The sequence below is a fragment of the Mirounga angustirostris genome, unplaced genomic scaffold, assembly GCF_029215605.1.
Source record: "Mirounga angustirostris isolate CCGP_5_RB_7025 unplaced genomic scaffold, mMirAng1.0.hap1 SCAF_1, whole genome shotgun sequence".
Taxonomy (NCBI): Eukaryota; Metazoa; Chordata; class Mammalia; order Carnivora; family Phocidae; genus Mirounga; species Mirounga angustirostris.
Genome location: NW_026991709.1, coordinates 125,085,907 through 125,109,941, shown reverse-complemented (window position 1 = coordinate 125,109,941; position 24,035 = coordinate 125,085,907). Strand labels below are relative to the sequence as shown.

At 48.6% G+C, this 24,035-nt stretch overlaps 1 protein-coding gene across 1 annotated transcript in view; it reads right to left on the bottom strand.

Moving 5' to 3' along the window:
* Positions 1-18,631: 18,631 nt before the first annotated feature.
* The window catches only part of KY (kyphoscoliosis peptidase), a 47,594-nt gene continuing 42,190 nt past the window's right edge, over positions 18,632-24,035 (bottom strand). The window contains exon 11 of the mRNA XM_045903732.3: positions 18,632-23,062. Within this exon, the coding sequence (XP_045759688.2) occupies positions 22,167-23,062 (896 nt within the window). The 3' untranslated portion in view covers positions 18,632-22,166. The remainder of the gene's footprint in view (positions 23,063-24,035) is intronic.

Below are 24,035 nucleotides of genomic sequence, written 5' to 3'. Positions count from 1 at the left end.
TTCATGCCTATGTACGTGCTGTCCCTTGGGTCAGCCTCCTCTTCCCATACTTTCACATGCCCCTACTGTCTTGCTCGGCAAAGCCTTCCCACAGCCCCTGACCAGATTAAGAGAGCTTCTCATTTCTTAGCACACCCTGTGTGTGCCCCTTTCAAAGCACTGACCACATCATGCTGTCCAATTTCTGTCTCTCCCAAAAACTCCTTAAAAGCAGGGGCAAGGTCCTGTCTACATCCAGAGTGCTGTCTCACACATAGTAAATCCTAAATGACTACTCAGTACATAAAAATCGCTACCATTCTGGGCTTCATTGCACTTACCTGTAAAATGGGGATGATACCTCATGGGGTTGAGAGGATTTGTTGAAAATATATTTCTTTTTTTTTTTTTTTTTTAAAGATTTTATTTATTTATTTGGCAGAGAGAGACACAGTGAGAGAGGGAACACAAGCAGGGGGAGCGGGAGAAGGAGAAGCAGGCTTCCCGCTGAGCAGAGAGCCCAATGTGGGACTCGATCCCAGGATCCTGAGACCATGACCTGAGCCAAAGGCAGACGCTCAGTGACTGAGCCACCCAGGCACCCCGAAAATACATTTCTGAAAGGGCTTTGCAGACTCTAAAAATATTGTACCCATCTGGATCGGTATGCAGGGATTTCTGAGTTTCAGACTGTCCCAAGCTTCCACTTAAAATATGTAGGGTACAACCCTAAATTTCCACGGCACATGCCAACTAGGAGGAACAAGGACAGACTCTAGTCGCTGGAGATACTTAAGGAATCATGAGGTATGATGTACTTCTTAAACTTCCACCACGTTGTTAAAGTTGAGGTAAACAGTCTAAATTTGTCAGAATGTTCGACTATAATTTAATCTCCCAACTTTGTTTTTCAAAAAGATATGCCAAATATTAAAATGTGTCAAACTCAATTTGAGCTAGTTTCTTAATACACATTTTACAAAATCTGTGCTCAGGATACTCACATGAGATGGAAAGGTAAGGGTGTGCTCATCTACTTTCAGTGTTTACAGATGATGTGTTGGGTGAGTTGCCTCATTCCTCTTGGCCAGCATTCCCAGTGAGGTTTGGTCTGGATTTCTATGCAGATTTTAGCTGACGAGGCAAAGTTGAGTTCTCACTGTGAGTGGGATGCTGCCTTTCCATGGAGCCTCCTTTGATCTCAATAAGCCTAGGAGGGAGTGGGTGTCACTGTTCCAAAGCCACAGGGAGGATTTAAGTGGCTTGCCCAGGACCCGAAAGCCCTGGCTCTCCTTAGCTGAGCCTAGGTAGGGGTAGAGAGTGTGGACTCTGCAGGCAGGCAACCCAGTTCCTAATCCTAGCTCTACCACTTACTGGCTGTGTGACCTTGGGCTCCATACCTCAGCTTTCTCATCTGTAAAACGGGAAATAAAAATCATACCTTCCTCAGAGGGTTTTTGTGAAGATGAGTATTTGTAAAGTACATAGAATGGTACCTAGCCTAGTAGCACTATGAAAATATCTTTTTGAATAGACAAAGAAATACACTGTTTCTTTTAAGATTTTATTTGAGAGAGAGAGAGCACGAGTTGGGGGTGGGGAGCACAGAGAGAGGGAGAAGCAGGCTCCTCACTGAGCAGGGAGCCCAACGTGGGGCTTGATCCCAGGACCCCGGGATCATGACCTGAGCCAAAGGCAGACGCTTAACTGACTGAGCTCCCCAGGCACCCCAAAAATACAGTATTATGTCTACTCAACTTAAAAAAATTCTACCTTCTCTCTCAGACACAGACACATGACACCTAGTAAACTATGGGTGGTGGTAATCTGTTTGCAAAACACCCCTGAGTCTGGAAACTAAAAGTTACGTGTGAGAACAATAACTATAAGTTCTGTCATTAAGAACATACATAAGCAAACAGTTGTCATGAATGGCAGTCAAGGGCAGAAAGGCAAGGTTAGGAAGAGATTTGTTGACTTGTTCTAGAGATAGTTTGAGATAGGATACAAAATGTATTAAAAAGAAACCAAGAGTGGAATCAGAGCAAAGGGAAAATGAAGGCCGTAATCGTCCATCCACAAACTAACATCTAGTTCAGTTGCTAGGGGCAGGCAGCAACGGTACCTCTGAGCTGCTTAAGGGCAAAAGCAGAGAAGGAAACATTACTTAAAAGGTTGATGGTGCCCACAAGATCAAAACAGACCATGGGTTCAAGAGAAGCACATCTTCTCTGAGTGTGTATATGAGCATTTGGCTGGGTGTCTGAGCATTAGGAGAGGTCCTACAGCCCTCTTGTAACTGATAAGAATAAGAGAATCTGTAGGGCTTCCTTACAGCGTGCCTCAGTGTGGGCTGATGGCAAAGGCTGAAAGAGCAATCAGTTCTAAGGTGGTCCCAGATGTGACCTGACCACAGGGGAAGATTTAGAGAAATGATGGACTGCAGGCCTTCAAAGCAATCTTCTTTAAAAGCTATTTCTCCACAGTGTGATTTCAGTAATCTGACGACCAGTTCACTCTTTTTTCCTCTGTGGGAACCGAGAATTTGGGCATTTTATGTTGCCCGTTAAGGCCAGGTTCAAATGATTGGACAGTACAATCAGAAGTAAGTAGATATTCTTCCTAAGAAAAGAAAGAGCCTTATCAAGGCAATGCTTGAATGGTGGAAGGTCCAGGGACTCCCTGATATTAAATGCAACATAGATAAATTTGCATATGTCTGTTTTTCTGTTGGAGGGTGTCCATCAGATTCTCAAGGATATCTGTGAGCCAAAAAAATATGAAGAACCACAACTTTAGGGACTGAAATTTTCCCAGAATTGTGTTCTGTTTTCTGGGGAGAGATGCAAAATTGTAGGAGTCTAACCAATTCCTATTAGGGCTAAGTTTTATTTTTATTTTATTTTTTATTTTTTTAAAGATTTTATTTATTTATTTGACAGAGAGATAGCGAGAGCAGGAACACAAGCAGGGGGAGCGGCAGAGGGAGAAGCAGGCTTCCCGCTGAGCAGGGAGCCCGATGTGGGGCTCGATCCCAGGACCCTGGGATCATGACCTGAGCCGAAGGCAGACGCCAATGACTGAGCCACCCAGGCGCCCCAGGGCTAAGTTTTAAAACGCAGTTGAATAGTCATTAGAACCTCAAGCTGTTCAATAATAAAAAGGCAAATAATCCAATTTTAAAGTGGGTGAAGGATCTGAACAGACATTTCTCTAAAGAAGATGTACAAATGGCCAAAAGCACATGAAAAGATGCTCTACATCACTGTCTTCAGGAAAATGCAACTCAAAACCATGTGAGCTACTACTTCACAGCCACCATAATACAAAAGATAGACAATAACAAATGTCAATAAGGATGTGAAGTTATTGCAGGCTTGCGGTGTTCTTGTCTCACCGAGTCGAAGAATGAATCTCGCAGATGCAAAAGGGTGAAGTGAAGCGAAAGTTCATTAAGTGAAGCTGAGAACAGAAAGGAAAGAGAAAGCTCTCTAGAGTGAGAGGGGTTCCGAATGGCTTGCCACTGAGGGTTTTTAAGCCAGTCTTTATTGAAAACTAGACCAGGGAGCTTGTGGCCTTGAGATTCTTGTGCCATCTTGGTCTGAGCAAGGACTATTGATAACCCCTTAATGACTGACTGACTTTGAGATTTGGTCATTTTCTGTGATTACACTGTAGCTGCCAAAGAAAAATACTCCCTAACATCCAAGGCCAGGTGGTCTGGTCTATTCCCTTATCTCTTATTCACTCTTTCAGAGCCTAGTCAAGGCCCCCCTATCTCTCCCTGCCTATACCTGAACCCTTTCCTTACTCAGAGAAATTGGAACCCTTATACGTTGCTGATGGCAATGTAAAATGGTGCAGCCACTCTGGAAAACAACTGGACAGTTCCTCAAAAAGTTAAACTTAGAGCTGACCGTTTACCCAGCAGGACCAAACTTAGGTGTATGCCCGAGCTCAATGAAAACACATGTCCAGACAAAGAGGGCACGTGAATGTTCATAGCAGCGTTACTCCTGGTAGCCACAAGGAGAAACAACCTAAATGTCCGTCAACCCATGAGCCCATCAACAAAACGTGGTGTATCCAGACAATGGAATATGTTTTGGTAGTAAAAAGGGATGAGGTACTGCTGCCCCAACACCAAACGACCTTGAGAACCTTCTGCTATATGACAGAAGCCAGTCACGAAAGACCACATATGTATGATTCCATTTATATGAAGCGGCTAGGATGGGCAAATCTGCAGACAGACAGTAGATTGGTGGTTGCTAGGGGCAGGGAGAGGGAGGGTTTGGGGGGGAAGACTAAAGGGTAAGGGGTTTCTTCTGGAGGGTTCGGAAAATGTTCCACAATAGGCTGTGTGATAGTTGCCCGACTCTGAATGTAACACCACCCAAATCTATTGAAATATACACTTTAAATGGGTGAATTATATGGTATGTGAATTATATCTTCATAAAGCTCTTACCAAAAAAGGCTCCCTGACGCGTAGCAACGCCTAAAAAATTCAAGTTTATATTCAGAAAACATCACAGCACATAGAGCACATGCATGCCAGAGTCTCATAGTTTCCACTCTGCACTCACACTCGGGAGTAACAGTGGTGGTCCTCTTTAGAGAACGAGTGACCGAGCTCTGTCTGCGTAATTGCTTGTGAGTGGAGCAGTTCCGCACTGCAAGATAAAGTGGGTAAGGGCTTTGCCAGGAGCTGGGCACATTGCGAGCCTCCTGCTCTTCCTCAGCAGAGCGTGGTCTTGGGCTGCCTGCGAGGGGAGCAGTTTCCAGGATTCCTGAGGGCCCTGGCAGCCAAGTCCATGGTAATCAGCCAGGCAGAGTTTCTTGGCTAAGTATCTTGTACGGAGGGGCTGCAGGAATGCTTGGCACTAAGGTGGTGGGGAGGACTGTGTACAGAACATTTTAAGAGAGCATTACAGACCAATGATAGGGAAGTGTGTGACTATGGGACTCATGCCCTAACACTGCTTGGCAAATCCTCCAATATCTCTGCAAGCATGACTGGGAAAAATAGAGAAAGAAAAGCCAGACCCATTACATAAACCCGCTCATTTCTTCAGCTATGGAACACAGATCAGCTAAGACCATTTGACACGTTTGCCCAGTGCTTTCATGGAACAACCACTCCTTTGGAGGCATCTAGTGCAGCTGAGCTAGTTGTCAGTTCCCAGAGCTGTCCTAGTTCCCATGGCACTGGCTTGGGGAAGCAAGGAGGGCCTTTCGGTAGGCCATCTCTTGGATTTGCCTTGCCCCTGATGGATAGCATGAACTAAAATAGCTCACCAGTCCCTGAATCTTTCTGCAATCTAGAACGCATGGGTCCTCAGCCTCAAATTCCATGCCACAAACAAGACAAGAAGTGTTTTCTACCAATTAATTTCTTTGTTTTTCAATTAATGAATTTATTTTTAAAAAAGATTTATTTATTTATTTGAGAGAGAGCGAGAGGGAGGGGCAGAGGGAGAGGGAGAGAGAATCCTAAGCATTCTCCCTGCTGAGCGTAGAGCCCAACACAGGGCTCGATCCCACCATCCTGAGATCATGACCTGAGCAGAAATCAAGAGTCCGATGCTTAACCAACTGAGCCCTCCAGGCGCCCCCCAATTAGTTTCTTCAACCATGGTGGAGTATACGGCCTGCTCCCAGCAGGAGCATATACTCCATATGTGCAAGTCACGCGATAACCCAACAGAGCGGTGGCTGGGCAGGAACCCAGTGGTTTCCCCAGTGATCTCCCTCCTGGCTGACAGGCCCTCAGCCCAGCATGGAATCCTAACCTATTCATATTAACAAATCCTGGACCATGAGCAAAGGATAGGAACGTTTCTAGACGGCTGGTACATTCAGCCTGCTACCTCCTGCATGAGCTACCATTTGTAGACTAAGAAGGCATCACCTGATATTTTTATTTTGCTCCAAAAAGTCTTAATATGAAAACATTTTTAAACAACACGAGGCAATTCCAATCTTCTTAGGCTAAGTCATTTCCTAAATCCATATTTTTCAAACTGTCTTCCAGAGATCTGAAATTTTTCAGCGTTAATACATGTTCCTTAGAAATATGCCAAAGCAGAATGGGAAATGCTGCATATCATATCCCCTAGGGCCAGGATAGAAGTGGGAGAACTGCCTCTCTTCCTTTCACTGGCCAAGATCCCTCCACCCTCCCCCTGCCTCCCCTGTTGCTTTCCAGATCACTGGGAGCTGGTGGCCTTAGACACTTAAGAGTTCTTCTTCTTCTTCTTCTTTTTTTTTTAATTTGACAGAAAGAGGCACAGTGAGCGAGGGAATACAAGCAGGGGGAGTGGGAGAGGGAGAAGCAGGCTTCCCGCGGAGCAGGGAGCCCGATGCGGGGCTCGATCCCAGGACCCTGGGATCATGACCTGAGCCGAAGGCAGACGCTTAACGACTGAGCCACCCAGATGCCCTGACACTTAGCGTTCTTAACCTTTTGTGTGCCAGGCACTTCTGTGGCAGAGTGGTGAAACCTATGGACCCCTCAAAATAATGACTAAATGCATAAAATAAAATATGTAGTGTTAAAAGGAAAACTAATTATTTTGACGTTCTGTTATCAAAAGCTAAGAAAAAACAAATTTGTGATATGGTATTATATATACTTCTTTATTAACTCATTAAATAACAAAACCCAAGTGGCAGGTCTGTCGCCGACTATGCTTTTAAAGCAGTGGTGCATGAAAATATTTTGAGATGTCTACAACAAGTGTAGTGAGATAAGAAAATAACTGATTTCTATTGGAATAAAGCCCCAGGTACTCATAGTTGCTGTGATTTATGGCTTATATTCCTAATAGAATAAAAACCAAATTTCATTTAGATCTTGTTGAGAATTAGGATGTCAGTTTTTCCCATCCAAGTTCATGGAGCCCTAAATTCTGGTCTTGGACCTGTTGGTAGGGGGTCTGTGAACTCCAGGTTAAGAATTTTAGAGGCTTAGAGCTTGCTTATCATTTATGTCATACCTGGTCAGTCTGGTTCTCTGCGAACATTCACTGCTATAGAGGGGGTAGTATTTGTTTTTTATTTGTTTTTATTTTATTTTTTTGTTTAGATTTTATTTATTTATTTGAGAGAGAGACAGAGATAGTGACAGAGATAGCAAGAGAGAGCACAAGCAGGGAGGGGAGGGAGAAGCAGGCTCCCTGCGGAGCAGGGAGCCTGATACGGGGCTCGATCCCAGGACTCTGGGATCATGACCTGAGCTGAAGGCAGACGCTTAACTAACTGAGCCACCCAGGCACCTGAGGGGACAGTATTTGTGCTTAGTATCACCAACTTACACAAGGGAACATTTTTTATTTTTTTAATTTTTTTTATTCATGGCATACTTTCGGGCATCTTGGAGAACTAGTGTGCATTGGCAGGCCAGAGCATTCCACCTGGGTTATTGGGGTCCCTGGGGTCTTGGAAGCCGTCAGCATTTGGGGCAGCCAGGTTAAGCCTGGGATGAGCATGTGACCACGGAGAAGCTGGACCACTCGGACATCATCGACAGAGCTGCCGAGGGTGCCATTGTCCACTGTGGACAAGGGCCCAGTGGCACACTGGAGAATCTGGTGCTCTGTGTACCCAAGGAGAATTCGCAGCCCAAGTGCAGCCATCTGGAGACTGTGGGGCAAGGGACAGGTTGGGGGTGGTTGATGTAGGAGGGGCCAGATGATGTTCTTCTGGGTGCAGCTGTAGACGGCAGACCCGAATCTCTGTCTTCACAAAACAATCCAACAGTCTCAATCTTTCTGGAATCTCAAGAAATTAATACTTAAATACTGCAAACAAGCAAAAATTATTGTCCAGCACAGGTCAGATAGTCATAGCTCTCTGCTGGTATACCCTGGCACCCCTTACCCCAAGCTACCTACAGGCTGACCACTCCAAGATTCAGAAGTTGTCCAAATTAGTGCCTCACATTAACACTAGATTTAAAAATGTTTGATTGGGTTAAAAGTCTATCCATAATATTACTAGAAACTTCAACAATAAATTTGTCAATGAAAGAAGAGAAATTACAATTAGAGTCTTTAAATACGATCTGTATTATAATTTTCAAATTAATGTTGTAAAGAACGTTATCACTACTTTGCAAAATTTCTCATCAAGGTGAACAATGAAGAATTTAAAGACATTGTTAATTAAAAACACCTTGATCAGGAATTGTGTTTAACAATTTCAAAGCGTAAATCCTCATATAAAAAGTTAAAGTCACAAAAGAAAGCTCAAGGTTTTCATTAAAATTTTTTTTAAAAAAGATCATATTGGACGTTTTATATAAATTCAATGTCTCTTCGACTACTAGCATTTTATTTTTATCATCATAATTACAGATTGCAGAGAAGATGTAATGAATTTTGTCCCATACAGACACCTTTAAATCCTCTCCTTTTTACCCCAGAGGGTTGTGCAGGTATTACCGTCGACGCTTTTCATGCGAAGTCCTCTCCGAAATGTTCAGCCATGAGATGAGACCCCGTGGTGGGGCCTGGCACGGATTCTGGCACGTCGTAGGCTTGCCCTTCTTCCTCTTCCTTGATATGCCTCAGCTGAAATATTTCTGCAGTTAAAATCTGTTTTGATTAATGGTTAAACATATGTGGCCCACTCAGATGACAGCTTATCCATTTATTAGTTCATTCATCAAACATTTAATCAAGCAAACCCCTCATCTCAGAAGCCTGAGCTCCTGGACTCCCGGCAGATCCCAGCGCAGGTGACACAGACCCCAGCTCCCTTCATGCTCCCAGAACCTCTGACAGGTGCGCACGGCAGCCTCGCAACGCACCTGCGCCCTTAGTGATTGGCATCACCAACGCTTTAAGACAGCGCCAGTGCTCAGGGCGATGGGGCCCCGTGAAATGAGTCTGAGAGCGGAGGGGGAGGGCCTCAAAGCCAGCGGGCCACTTAGCAGCTGTACGCCCTTGGGCAGTTTCCTTGTGTGCAGAGTGTGGACTCTGATCCTGGCTCAGCAAGGCTGTCAGGAGGCCAGGTGAGCTGCTGCAAAGGGAAGAGGGTGGCAAAGCTGTAGGTGGAGCCTTGCGGGCAGCCTCGAAGAAGGCAGCTGTAGGAAAGCAAGCGCTCAGGCTCTGGGAGGCAGTCGGAGGGGCAGGTGTGGGGTGACCTGGACGGCCAGCTAGTCCAAAGAGGGCACTGCAACTCAGGCCCCTGTAATGTTCACGGGCTATTTGAGAAAAGCTGGCCAGATTTTGATGTGATTTTCCTGATTTTTAAATGTTGGCACTGATAAACTTTTTTTTTTTTTTTTAACACTGTGTACGTTGAGCAGTAAAGTTTGCAACCTCTGCCCACACCAGTGTTGGGGTGATAAGGGTGATGGGGGGGCCAGGGTCCCTACCACAGGCAAGGCCCCTGGGAAAGAGGGTAGGGAAGGCACAGTAGGGGGAGGAGCCATCTTCCTTGTCTGCAGGGCTCCAGGGGAAACTGATGTCACAGAGGCTGGTCACCCACCATGTGTTCGTTCCATCCTCCATGGAGAATGGGGTTCATTTTGCAATAGTGACTTCTGTTAAGAGCTAAAACCATAAAACTTCTAGAAGAAAACAGGAGAAAATCTTTGAGATCCTGGGTTAGGCAAAGATTCTTTTTTTTTTTTTAAAGATTTATTTGTTGATTTGAGAGAGAGAGAACGCAAGAGAGAGGGGCAGAGGGAGAGGGAGAGAGAGAATCTCAAGCAGACTCTGCACTGAGCATGGAGCCCAATGTGGGGCTTGTTCTCACAACCCCGAGATCACAGCCCAGGCCGAAACTAAGAGTTGGATGCTCAACCGACTGCTCCCCCCAGGCACACCCCCTTTTTAAAAATAGTGACATGGATGATTTCTTTCCCCCGAATTTAACAAAAGCCAACATTTCATCATATATTCCTCAAACCTTACATAGGATAAAAGATTACTGAAAACGTCTTTGTTTTGGTCTAATTCCATGCCTTTCTTCTGTTTCCAGAAGCAATTGCTATCCTGGAGATGGTGTTAACACCTCACAGCTATATTTTTGGATTTGTACATATCCACAAAGAACACACAGCATGATTTCATGTAATATACTCATATGTCTATATGCTAGAAACAATTAGAAGAAACAATTAAAAAAAAGAAAAAGAAAATGCACTTTAAAATTGATATTATTACCACATCATGAAAATACACCTGTAAATACCTAGAAATGTACCTAGTAAAGGATATGCAAGCCTCCACAAAAATCTACTAAACACTACTGAGAGAAAGGAAGAATTTGCTACCTCATCCTCAAAACTGGGAGACAGGAAAGGGGGCTGGGGCTGGAATGGCATGAGATGTCCAAACACGGCATCTCATGCATCATCAGTACTTGACATTTACATTGTTATGACCCTGTAAATATCCACACATAGTATACTACGATTAATATGATTTTTTGGGTACAATCTTTCTTCATGCAATCAGCATTTGCTTTGTTTTCAACATAGCTTTCACCAAATAGTCCCGCAAACTCCTCCATGTCATTAAAATAGCCCCAGTGAAGTCACTTGTCATTGGTCCCATTTTGTTTTTTCCTATGACATGCCTCCTTTCTAGGCTGGTCCATCCTCCTTGCTGTACAGCTCTTCTCCAGATTTGTTCCATTACCATCCTCCTTGCTATCCCCTTGCCCTCCTTTCTGTAGGAGCTTCCTGGTCCCAGTGCACTCCATTCTTGGTTTACAGGAGGAAGCGGTAATGCCTTATAGATCCTAATCTTGAACGCCACACACTGTGATTTCTGTCATATTCTATTTGTTAGAAGAGAGCCACTAAGTATAGCTAGGCTCCACCTTAGGAAGGGAGGAGTACCAAAGAATCTGTGGATGCATTTTAAAACCACCAAGATGCACTCGCAAACTCTGTGTGTGTGTGTGTATGTGTGTGTGTATGGGGAGGGATTCCTAGAGGTGGTCAGATAGGGTTCTGGTCCTGTCACTGGAGTGCTGCCCACAGATTGTACCTGTGGGTGTTTTTCTTGGATTGTTCAGTTTTCTCAGAGAAGAAATGCTCGGAGGATATAAGCCAGGTGGCCGGATGCAGGACATTATGTGGGATGAGGGCTTGGGGTGGTCTCACCATACAGTATGCAGATTGCATATCTTTTCTCTCTAACATCTTATGGTTTCAGATGCTGATTTGCAGGCTCTCTTGAGTGGGAGATTTTCTTTTTCTTTCCCTCTCTTTGGGCTCTCCTTCCTTATCTAGGTAGTTGACGGCTGTTCCCAGCCAGCTCCCAGGACCCCCAGATGAGCTGGGTTTTGTACTGGTGGCTCAGGACGCCTGCCGTGTGGTCACCTTGGAATATTACAGTGGGTAATATTCATGGACCAGTGGGTGGAGTGGCGCAACTGCTTGAATTTAAGGCAGTTACACATAGGGAGGGTCTTTTAACAGAGGTGTCCATTAATGGCATAGCTGTTTCACGGAGCGATGCACTCCTGGTCTCTGGAAGATTCTAGAAGAGGCAGGTGGCCGAGTGTTGGAGACAGGATGTCTTCTTTTAGAGGCTGGCATCAGTGACGGCTATGATTTCAGGAGGGGCCTGTGACCTTCGGATTCAAGCCATGGCACAACACATGGCCCTTCAGTCTCATCCTCCTAACACTGAGGACACCGATGGTGTGGCCGTGGGGACAGCTGACATCCATCCGGCAGGTACTGCTCACTGTATTCATGTTAGCTCACTCAGTGCCCATAGGAAACTTGCATGGTGGGTGCGATGATGATCCCCAGCTCATTGCTGAGGACCCCAGGACTGGGAGGATCAGTGACTTGGGGCTGACTGAGGGTTTGTGCTGCGGCTATGACAGCCTGGTGTCGGCAGATGGGGTCGGCCAGAGCTCAGTGAGGAGGGGTCTCCAGCTAGCTGCAGGGCTTCCGCAGTCAAAGCAGTGTTTACAGAAGGGACCCGAGGCTTCAGTCATACATTAATGGCTCCTGATGGTGCAAGACAGCTTTCCATCAAACAGGGGACCAGCAGCTAAGAGGCCATCTTTCCAGAAAGATGCCCATTCTCTTCTTTTTAAAATGGACTTTTAACACTCTCGTGGAGCTTTAAAAATGTCAAGTGAAGCTTTTACTGATAGAGTGGATTTCCTCCCGCAATCAGGTTAACGTGTTCTCTTCACTGTGTCTCTCCTGGGAGGTGGGGAAGGAGATCGGATGCTAAAGAAATGGATGCCAAAGGGTTCATGGTGCCCACGCTCGCCTGCAGTTCCCAAGGGCGGAGCCATCACAAAGGATATGGGCAGGGGAGGGGACGGCCTCCAAATGCCTCTGGTGTCTTGGCCACATCTAATTTTTTAGAATATAATAAAATGTTAATTTTTCCGATCCTCTTCGTGTTCACATACGTACAAATACATCAGCCAAGTGTTCAGGGAGTAATTTGTTATCCTGCGGTGATTTTGTTTTAAATAAACGTCTCCTCGTACCAACCCCCCCAGCCCCCGTCCCCCTGTTTTGTCCGTGTGGGAGCTGCCAGGGCCCTCACTCCTAACATCCGTACTTCATTCATCCACGGCCCGACTGTTCTAGCCGTTCGTGACTGTGGCTGCCGCCGTGCCCTGAGCCCACAGGCTTCTCCGCAGCCATCCCTGCCACCCTGGGGCAGGCGCCACCGCCTCGCTCCCTGCTCAGCCCGGGTGAAGTGATGGCTGATTCCTTGTGTCAGAGAGGCAGTCAGCCGTCCCTCCTGATGGAAACAAAGCAGTCTCGGCACAGGCCTGGGGCGGGGGGTTCCTGGGGAAGAAGGGCTCTCCTCTGATCAGTCAGGGCCCTGATGGGCTTCCTCAGGCAAACAGCACGAACACTCCCAGCGGGTGGCCGTTTCTGTCTTCCTGTAAACAGACATTCCCCACGGGGGCAGAGAAACTCACTCCCGGACTTATGCTTTTGTAGTTAGTTGAGGGAAAGAGGGAAATGACTCTTTAGGATGTTGTTAACTCAACAGCCTGTTTGGTCAACAGCCATGTAAATAAATCCAGTGACCTATGAATTCACTTTTGAAATGACAAATTGATGTTCACTTCAAAAATGTATTCATCATTTATTCTAAATGCAGGCGTCATGTAATCACGGAGATGAAACCGTGAGCAAATCCCACCTGGGCTCCTTCTTCCTGAAGCCATATGCTTGCGTGCGTTTGTGTGCTCAGAGTGGGTATGTTGGGTGGCGTCCCCCTGGAGCCCAGAGGTGTCGGGAGGCCTCCAGACCATCCTTAGCCCTATGGTCTGGCAGCTGACTATTTGGACGGGTGTGGGTAGGACTGGCGAATGCCTTTAGCTACATTTGTGAGCTGTGAAACAGAAGCACCCCCAGCTTAGGTCATAGAAGCTCCTTCAAACAGAGTCCTGGAGGGGAGATCTGGGGCAGGAACCACAATTAGGTAGGGAAAAGGCAATTTCATCAAGCTATTCATGGCCAAGGAGTCCTGACTACCCCCTGCCACCTGCAGTCACAGAAAGGGTGGTCATTCCAGTATCTCCCCCTGCCCCAGTTTCCCAGCCCTTCCTGGGGTGTGGGCCTCCCGGAGAGCATCTTAGCTTCTACTCGCAGTTCAGGCCATGGTGTCCAGAGCTGGGCAAAAGGCACAGGGGCCAGTCTTGGTGAACTGGAAACATATTTCAACAAATGTCAGTGAATGGTTATTGGGCTGCTGAGTTACGTTACTTCGCTGGTCCTGTCTTCATCTTTCCTCTCTGTTTTCCTAATGAAACACTTGCCAAACATTTACCAAACCCCTATTTTGTGCCATGGAGAAAAATCAAACTAACTGTGTTCAAACAATTCGTAACCAAGTGCGCGAACCTCCAAGTACCCTCTCAATCACATGAATCATGCAGAAAGTACCTGGTTAACAGATGAGCTAACAAAGTGCTATGTGAGCGTGGAGGGTGGGCAGATAGGGGCTGGTCCAGATCCCTGAAGACCAAGCAGCACTTCTCCAGACAGAGATGGAGGGAAGGACTTCCTAATGAGAAGGAACAGCATGTGTGAAAAGCACGGTAGTGTGAGGGTCCGTGGCCCTTCTGGTGTCATGTGGCTGATTTTTGCAAAAGGGATCTCATGGAGAGTCATGAGAGACAAAGCAGAGAAAGCAGTGTGAAGCCAGAGGGGGGATGATAGATTGAATGTTTGTATCCCCCGCCAAAATTCATGGGTTGAGACTGAATCCCCCATATGATGGTGTTTGGAGGCAGGGCCTTTGGAAGGTGATTGGGTCATGAGGGTGGAGCTCTCATGGATGGGATTAGTGTCCTTATAAAGAGACTCCAGAGAGTAAGCTTGTCCCTTCCACCATGTGAGGACACGAGGAGAAGGCAACCATCTATGAATCAGGAAGTGGGTTCTCATCAAACACGGAATCAGCAAATGACTTGATGTCAGCTTCCCAGCCTCCAGAACCATAAGCAATGAGTTTCTGCTGTTTATTAGCCACCCCATCTATGGTATTCTGTTACAACAGCCAGAAGAGACTAAGACAGTGGGGAACTAAGTCTTATCTCTTGGGCAATGGGGGAGTTTTGGGCAGGTTTTAAGTAAGAGTGTAACATGAGCAGATCCTTCTGGCTTTAGTGTTGAGGCTGCCCTGGGTGACAGGAACCAGGAGGCCAAGGCGGAGAGGGAAGGAAAAAGCTGCCTCTGTCAAATTAGTCCCCAGCACCTTAAAGGCGGCCCTTGGAGGATGCATTCCTCTTGCACAGAGGCAGCTAGATATGGAGCCCACCCCTGTCCCTTTGACAAACAATTTGGTGCTCTCACCAGTGATCACTGGATCCCAGATGGCTTTTGGATCTGCTGCCCCACCCCTAGAGCCTGCACCCAATCTTTTCTGAATCCTTTGTGGCAGACACAGAGGTGTGCTACTCAGCTTTCCCTTTATGAGAGAACTTGATTATCCGCAAGGAGTACATCAGGTAGCTGAGAGCTTTCAGCTAGCAGTGCCTTCAGGGTCTGCCTTAGCTTTTATGCATTGTTGGATTCAATTTGCGAGTTTTGGGAGGATTTTTATATCTACGTTCATGAGAGATATTAGTCTGTTGTTTTCTTTTCTTATAATGTGTTTGGTTTTGGTATTAGGATAATGCTAGCCCCAGATGAGTTAGGAAGTAAGCCCTCTGCTTCTATATTCTGAAAGAGGTTGTAGAAAATTGGTGTAATTTCTTCCTTAAGCGTTGGGTGGAATTCACCAGTGAACCTATCTGGGCCTGGTGCTTTCTTTGTGAGGGTTATTGATTATTGACTCGATTTCTTTAAAAGATAATACGCCTACTCAGATCACCTATTTCTTCTTGTGTGAATAACCTAGGTTATCAAATTTGGGGGCACAGAGTTACTCATAGTATTCCTTTATTATCCTTTTAATGTGCATGGGATCTGCAGTGACAACCCCTCTTTCACTTCTGATATTGGTAATTGTGTCCTTTCTTTTCTCTTAGCTAACCTGGCTAGAAGATCATAGATGTTATTGATCTTTTCAGAGAACCAAGCTTTTGATTTTGCTGATTTTCTCTATTGAGTTCTTGTTTTCAGTTTATTGATTTCCGCTCTTTTTAAATTATTTTTCTTTTGCTTACTTTGCTCTTCTTTCTAGTTTCTTAATGTGGAAGCTTAGATTATTGATTTTAGAGCCTTCTTCTTTTCTAGTATATGCCTTTAATGCTCTAAATTTCCTTCTAAAGAGAGCTTTTGCTGCATCTCTCAAATTTTGATAAGTTGTGTTTTCATTTTCAGGTAGTTCAAAATATTTTAAAATTTTTCTTGAGATTTCTTTTTTGACGCATTAGCTATTTGGAAGTGTGTTCTTTAATCTGCAAATATTTTGCAGTTATCTTTCTGTTACTGATGTCTAGTTTAATTCCACTGTGCTCTGAGAGCAGACATGTGTGACTTCTATTCTTTCAATTGGTTGGTGGTGTGCTTTATGGACCAGAATGTGGTCTATCTTGGTGAAGTTTGGAAAGAATATGTAATCTGCTGTTGTTGGATGAAGTAGTCTATAGATGCCAATTATATCTAGTAGTTTGGGGGTGGTGTTGAGTTCAACTATGTCCTTACTAATTTTCTGCTTGTAGATGGACCCATGCCCCTCACCCCAGAAGCATGAGGGGATTTTTCCCTGATATTCACTGTGAGACCTGGTAGAGATCCAGGAGATAAAACTCACAAAAATGTGGGGGTCCTGATGACTGGGACCCCCTGGAGAGTTTTCAACTCTCAAAGCTGTCCACATTGAGCCCCAGACATTTGTCAATTACAATTCAGGTTATCTCACCCAGGCCATGGTTTCCATGGAGGTTTCTGCTCTGGTGGGTTGTGAATCTTGGTATCACCTGTCAGTCTCTCCAGTTTGGGGAGGGGGGTAGAGGTTTACCTTGTGACTTCACTTCTCCTACAGATATAAGAAGAGTTGTTGATTTTTCAGTTTGTCAGCTTTTTACCTGTTGGAGGAAGTGATGGCTTCTAGGCTTTTTACATGCTGGATCAAAAACCAGATATGTGGCTTATCTTAGCTTTTGAACAGAGGCCAAGCTCTTCTTAGCCTGTAGCCAATGACTGAGCAGACTGGGGTCTTTAGGGCCTGGCCATTTCTACACAAGGGACTCTTCTGTTGCATTGTCTGAGACTTGGACCACTGTCCGAAGTTCTCGCTACCTGATCCTGCTTCCTCCTCCTTTATCTTTCACAGGTATTACCCTCTAGTACCCTGTTTATGTTCCTAACTCTGTCTCAGCATCTGCTTGCCAGGGAGTCCACCTGGTACATTTGATCAATACTGTTGTTTCCAGGAGGAGAACAGGGAAATCTATGAGCCACGGATGTGGATAATCTGATTTACAAGGTGTAGCTTGCTAACCTTCAGGCTGGGCTCCACCACTCATCCTGTCACAGGTCCCCCTTTGGCTGTGCTGCTATGAGCCACCCTACAAGCACCAGGTGGGAGTGAAGACCTCAGCACCTGGCCTCTTCAGAGTCCAGAAAAAGGAGGAGTTTCTGCCTCTCTGTTAAAATCAGTTTTTGCTTGAAGACCCACCTTTTCCATCAGCACCTGACACAAATGATGCTTTCTCCAGAGATGGTGAACTTCTTCTGGAATGCTTTTGTGGAAACCTTGTCGTAACACAACAATAGTCCTGGTGTTCTTATAAGAAGAAACATGGGGAGTCACGGAGCAGGTGGTGGTGGTGGGTCCTCATATCATCGTGGAAAGCAATCCCCACAGTGGAGCTGAGAGATGAGGAAGGCTTGAATTATGGCAAGGGCTGTGGGAGTAGGGTGGATGTGGGGCTGGGAGAGTGGGTCAGAATGGACCAGATTTCATCACTGCGGGGAATGAAGGAGTTACTAGTGACCATCACGAGTCTGACTGAGGTACCTGGGGGATGGAGATGTATTCACTTCGTTGGGGATCCAGGAGGAGTTGGAGGTAATGTGGGGGAGAAAAGTGACTTCGGTTCAGTATCTTTTGATTTGGGGATGCCTGTGGGATATCTAAGGGAAGGCATCCCGATCGCTGCCTGACTTTTAGTTTTCTTTCGTTCTGCTTGCAAAATCAGAGAGAAGCAGCATCCTGTCAGGGGCTGTTGCTTTCCCTTTGGTCCCTCTGCTGGGTTTTCTCCAGCCCCTTGCCCTCAGGCAAGAGAGGAAACAGCAGCGCAGTCTGCTGGGGGCTGCAGGGCAGGCTCTTAACACAGCAGGGCCCTTCAGATGTTCCGAAACTGACAATCCCAGGTCTACCACCTGCCAGCATCTGTTCCCAGAGACACAGCATCACAAACTCTCCGGACTGGAAGGGACGTTAGAGGTCATCCATTCCAGCCTCGGGGTTGGCATTCTCAGACTGTTCTAATAATTTAAGAGTTCCTCCTCCTATGAATGCGGGAGGCTTTCTTCTGACTTCTCCTTAATATGCTGTTCAAGACATGGTCCACCCATGCGCTTCCTTCCTCCGGAGACGTGTGCCGGCAGCGGGGGGTGGGGTGGGGGGGTGGGCGGGGGAGCTCACGTTTGTGGGTCCAGCAGGGAGGGATGATGCTACAAGTCCAGATTGGAGAACACAGTTCTTTCTGTCCTTCACACTACAGCTACGAGAATGGTCTCCATGGTTACGGCAGCTTCTCAGAGGTGCCTGGATGTTCATTTTCTCTATTTCCCTAAATGTCTAATTTATGAATAATCTGTTTAGGTAACTTGCTGGAAAGTTTCTGTATGTATATGAAAATCAAGAAATAGATATTCAAAACAACAAAAAAAGTAGGCTGATAGGCATTTTGGATATATTCTTTTCTTCTACGAATAACAGAAATTAAGATTGACTTGAAAAATTTCAAGTTAAACAAGATTCAATGAAAGAAACACTGCCTTCATGTTCTTCAAAGGCATGTGAGCCAGAGAGGGGCTGGAGCTAACCTAATTATGTTTTCTTTAATGTGAAATAGCTATTTGCCTGACATTCCATTTGCATCTCCCCATCACATTCAAATGGCTGGGACATTGATTTTTTTTTTGTTCTCCTAGGGCTCCCTTTGAACATGAAAGTGTTTTTTCCCTATTTTTTTAATCCCTTGTGAGAGCAGTGATAAGAACAGATTGATAATTACATTGTTGGATAAAAATGAATATAAATTTTATTGAAAAACAACACCAGCAACAATGTGCGGAAAGCATACTCAACAGCCACTGGCCCACACAACTCAACACACACGTTATGAAAAGTAATCACCTCTTAAGATTTCCAGCTACTTGTTCCAAATGAAAAGAAATGATAGACCCCAGATAAAACTGATGCGGGACACAGATGCACATCACCTCTGAATACACTGTTAACAGCAAAGGATGTGGCAACACTGTTCACCTCATGTTTGCTGGGGGCGATCTAGTGTACTTCAAGGATGAACTGGTTTAGAGAGAATTTATCCTTCCAGTTAGCATAGCATCTCAAACCCAGACCACCGGGGAAACGTTTCTACATTTCAAGTCCTTTGAGAAGAGGATTTCACAAACTTTCTTGGCACCTTGCCCCTCCTGCTTAAAAACAGGAAATAGTTCTTTATGTCTAGCCTAATTCCTTCATGCTTCAGTTAATCTATTTATGTCCTTTTAATCTCAGCAGGCCATGAGGAGTCTGTCCTGGTGGGACAATGCAGCATATGGGGAACTCACAATGATCATAATCAGATTGAAACGGAGTCCAGCTGTGCGGCTGGCGCGTCGGAAACAAGCTGAAAGGAGTTCATCGCAGTTGTGGTTGTAGCCCATTTGCCCCCCACTCCGGCACCCTCCCCGACCTTCTGCACCCTTCTGCCTGTGGCCTGAGGGCTGCCACCCCAGGACTTGCCAGCCAAAGCCCTGAGTGTGATCAGTCTCGGTCCTTCACCGGCGTAGTGACGAGTGCGGTCAGAGCTGTCCCTTCCAGTCCCATATCCAGTGTTTCCGTTTCAAGGCGCGATTTCCCGGCAAAAGACTCCCCAGTATTACATGCCGTGTCTTCTCGCCCGGCCAGGCAGTCCCCAAGCTCGCCTCACAGCTTGCGCGTGGCAGAGACGTGCTCCGTGTGCGCACGAGGAAGCACCCAGGGAACTGAACATAAACATCTCAGCAGATATTTCAGATTCTGCGTAAAAAACCCTGGCGAGCGACTTGGCCGCGCAGTGCTGCTCGCCGGCAGCTCCGCGTTCTGGGCACCAGGGGGCGCCCGAGCCATTCCACCGGTCGCGGGGACTCCAGCACCAGGAAACAAAGATGGGGATTTGAATAAAAGGCTTCGGAATGCAACCCTGAATTCTACCCTGAGCAGCATGCGTGTAAAAATTCATGAAGATTGGATTTCATTTCATGTATTTTTACTTCAGTGGAAAGAAATACAGGTGATTTCTGACTGTGCCTACAGCTGTCTTTACGAAGCGGGGGTCTGGTTAACGCAGAGGGAGGGGCGCGCGGTTGCTCTGCAGCTGGGGCCTGGGCTTGGTTCCTGGGCAACTCCTACTGTGCCGGGGGTGGGGGGGGACTGGGGGGGGTGGCATCCTCTGCCTGCTCCAGAATGTACTGATTAGTTATATTATTTTTAAAAAGATACACGTTCTCATCGGGGCTAGCCATGGCTCTGGGTCCAGGGAGTGACGTGAGTCATAGAAGGCACTTACTATTTGGATAAAACACAGCACCTTTCTTTCAGCCCATAAAATCAAAGGTATGAAAAAAGGCTGTTTTCGGGGTGTAAGAACTCCCCTTGTTTTCCTGTCGTAGTTAGTGCACAGCGGTTCCGCCTCTGGGGGCTTCGTGCATTTTCCAGGCATGCGTGTCAACTGTGCCAAAGGCTTGGGGGGCAGAGCCTGCCAGAGGGCACAAGACACAGTCCAGGCGAGAGCCCAGACCCCCCATGATGTTCTGCCCTGGTGTTCCAGGCCCCCAGCCTGGGCACCCCTGTCACATGGCTCTGGGCCAGGTCCAAGCTGGGGGGCACCAGGGACCTTTGGGGAGATGCGGGACTGAAGTGTTGGGAGCCTGGAACTTTAGGCAGGCCTGTTTGAGGGCGGCTGCTGCTGCCCACCCTGAGCTCTGAGATGGCAGGGGCGGGACCCCCTGGTTCCCTCCATAACCCCGGCATCGAGCACGGAGCCCTGTGCTAAGTAAGTGCCCCGTGAACATTTGCCGAATACACAAATGTGAGGATGAAGGCAGAGGAGGCGTGAGCATCCAGCTGGCCTGGCTGTCGCTGAACCTGAGGACATTTAGAACAGTAGTTGGGGGGGGTGCTGGGCCACTGCCCGCTCTCGGGGTGAGGGCGCGGAGACGGGAGGGGCCCCAGAGTGGAGCAGCCAGGAGGCGGGGAGCCCCTACAGGGGTTCCTTGTGCTGGGACGGGGCTGCAGTGGCCACGCAGGGCCTCTCCCTCCTTCCCTCTGGGCTGCCCTTGTAGGAAGGAGCCAGGCTTGCTGCTGTTGCCATGGCAACACGGGCCTGAGGTGCTGCTAAGGCTCCTAGGGCTGGAGCTGGCGTGGACGGCAGGACCCCAGGGGTCTCTCATGTCAGAGACAGGCAGGAAGGGAGATGGGATGTGGACAAGCACAGAAGCGGCTCCCGGAGCGGGTGGAGGTTCCCCTGTGTGGGCTTTGCTGGTAGGGAGCCTTGGGGGCTGGCAGAGCCCTGTTATTTCATGAGTCTTCTCGGCACTACGGTGTTTGCACTCCTCCCTGCCCGGCCTCCCTGCCTGGGTCTTTAGGGCTATCACCAAGGCCCCCCCCCCCGCCGCCCCAGGGCCTAGCAGCCTCCTGAAGCTCCCCGTGAAAGTGCAGGCTGGGGCCTGAAGCCCGGGCTCTGAGAGGGCCTGGAGGGCCAGCGACTCCCTAGACTGAACTGGCCTGTGGGCCCGTCGGGAGCACGGAGTCGGAGGCCTCACAGCCTCAGACTCAGGTGGCAGGGCTGCTGTGTTGTCCCCCGCCCTCTGGCCCTCCCCCCAGGGCACCCAAGAGCGGGCCCTGGGAGCCTCCTCGTGACCTTCCTATTGCCACATGGCCATTGTGTCCGGGGACCGTGGGGCCTCGGGCCGGGTGCGGGCTGGTCAGCTTCCTCGTCACACCTTCTCTTTTTTAGGGCTCTTGAAGAGCGAGGGGCAGCAGGAATGCAGATGGTCAGGTCTGGGGGAAATAATGGTAGGCCGACCGTCCCTGGGGTCCAGGAATTGGTGAGAAACACTGAGGCTATCCGAAACGGGCTCTGTGATTCAGGATGACTCAGCCTTGCAGATCAGGTCCCTCCTGGGCACGGAGGAGAATTCTCTCATCATCACGTGCAAAAGCTTTCTGTCTGGGCAACCTCCCTGCTTTCCCGCATCAGCCCTATAAAGACAACAAGAGCATTCCTACGCGAAGGGGGCGTCTGGGCAGTGGTGTACCCTTTACAATACCTTGGATTTACATAGCACCTTTGTCTTCTACAGGGCCTCTGCCTCAGTCCCCTGGGCCACGGCCACAACCGGGTGAAGCCATGGGAACGCCGACACCCTCGCCTCCGTGGCGAGCAGAGAGCGAGGCAGAGGCCTCCAAGAGACTGCGTGCAGACTTGGTGGTGTCCAGGGCCCTCCCTGGGCAAGTCTGGCCTCGGCCCTCTGGGCGGGGGTGGCCGGGGGCCGCCGGGCCTCACTGGGCGTTCACTTTGTACTTCAGGATGTAGGAGTAGAAGCTGTGGTTGGCGTTCTCCAGCACCATGACGTAGATCTCGCGGCAGCCAGCCGTGCTGCAGCTGCCCTCCCAGTAGCCCTCCCTAGTCAGGGTCAGGGGCCACGTGTCCTGCCCCTTCACCAGGGCTTTGGCGACGCCGTGGAGCTTCAGTTTGAACGGGACGTTCCGGTTGGCAGGAAGCACGCCCGACAGAGGCTCCAGCAACTCATTGTCCTGCCCCCAGTTGCCAAAGCTCTCGGGGAACATGGGCCAGTTCACCTTGGTGTTGGTGCAACACAGCAGATAATTGAAGACGAAGACGTAGTTGCCCGGCTCCAGCCTCTTCTTGACAAAGATCTTGAGGGCGAACTTGCCGGCCCGGGGCAGCTGGACCTTCAGCTCTGCCCGCTTCTGCCGCTGCACCTGGAAGATGTAGCGCCGCTGCGTCTCCTCGGTGACGGGGCCCTCGTCCCCATGCAGGGAAGCCAGGACGCTGATGCCCTCCTCCACGCCGAAGCTGACCGAGCAGCGCCCGTCGCCGGTGTGGATGATGGGGTCGGGGTGGGAGGGCTTCACGATGCCCATCTGCTCCGAGAACCAGCTGGGGCCCACGGGCTGGTGCAGCTCGGCCGGCAGCCGGACACTGATGTCCACGTAGTTGCACTTGAGCGTGTACTCGAGCACGGAGCTGTAGACGTCGGAGCTGCCTTTGGCAAAGATCTGCAGCTTGTGCGTGCCCACCGTCGGAGGGTATATGTCCAGCTTCATCCCGTTCTTCCTGAGGCTCAGCAGCCCATGCTCCTGCTTGCCATTGAGCATAAACATGAAGAGCGTTGGGGCACAGCTCTCGATGGTGATGGTGGCTTTCCCGTTCACTGTGGAGAGAGCGAGCCGGGGTCAGGTGGGATGGGTCCAGGGTGTGCCGACGTGCTGCTAAGTGTTTAACAACCGGCTCTCCGCGGGAAGAAGCCCTGACTCTAGCATCTGCCCATTTCCACGGCGTAACTACTTTCAGCACCCTGGATTTTAAGCAGTCGAGGTGATGTCACCGAACAGGATGTAAGCCAGCTGAGGCACACCACTGGGGGGGCTCCCCTCCCCTCTCTAGGTGGTTCTCTTAGGGTGCGCTGAAAGCTGAGGGTCTCAAGAGAAAATCTGCCCCAGCTGTGTGTGCTTGCCTCACCCAAGTGATTCTCGCAAGACAAAGGTGGTCCGGAGGCTTAGCCTGATTCCAGAGAAGGGGAGAGGGCCCGGGGGCAAGGAGGGCCCATGACTGGTTGGAGGGCCGCCCTTTGTCTCCTTCCAGTCTTAAGTCTTGCTTCACACCGCTCCCTCCAGCCCCTGTTCATTATAGTGTCAGCCCTGTCAGGTGAACATTGGACCTGAAAACCCGGCTGGACCACTGGAGGCGGTGCTCCAGGGGCGGGGCTGCCTCCTCGCCTCCCCCTGCCCCAACCCAGGACTCTCACTTGGGCGAGGCTTGGCCCGTCTCTGGAGGGCCCTTTGCATCCACTCTCCCTCTATCTCTCCCCATGCCCTCCAGTTTTGTCTTCCTCTGTCCCAGTCACTGTTTTTCAGGGTGAGTTCTCTGGTTCTACAGCCCATGAGCACTCCCCTACCTCATCCTCCCTGCCTCACAGGACCACAGGGAGGGGCAGTGGCTCCTTGCAGAGCCTCAATCCCCTTCCTCTTGGAAGCCTCACACCTGCGCCTTGTCCCAGCAACCTCCCCACCCCGTTGGGGTTCACAGATGAGCGCAAAGGAAGGAGACAGACTACCGCCAGAACCACACTCACTAGTAACCTTTTTCGGTCTGAGGTACCACGCTCTTGATGGGGAGGTCATGTC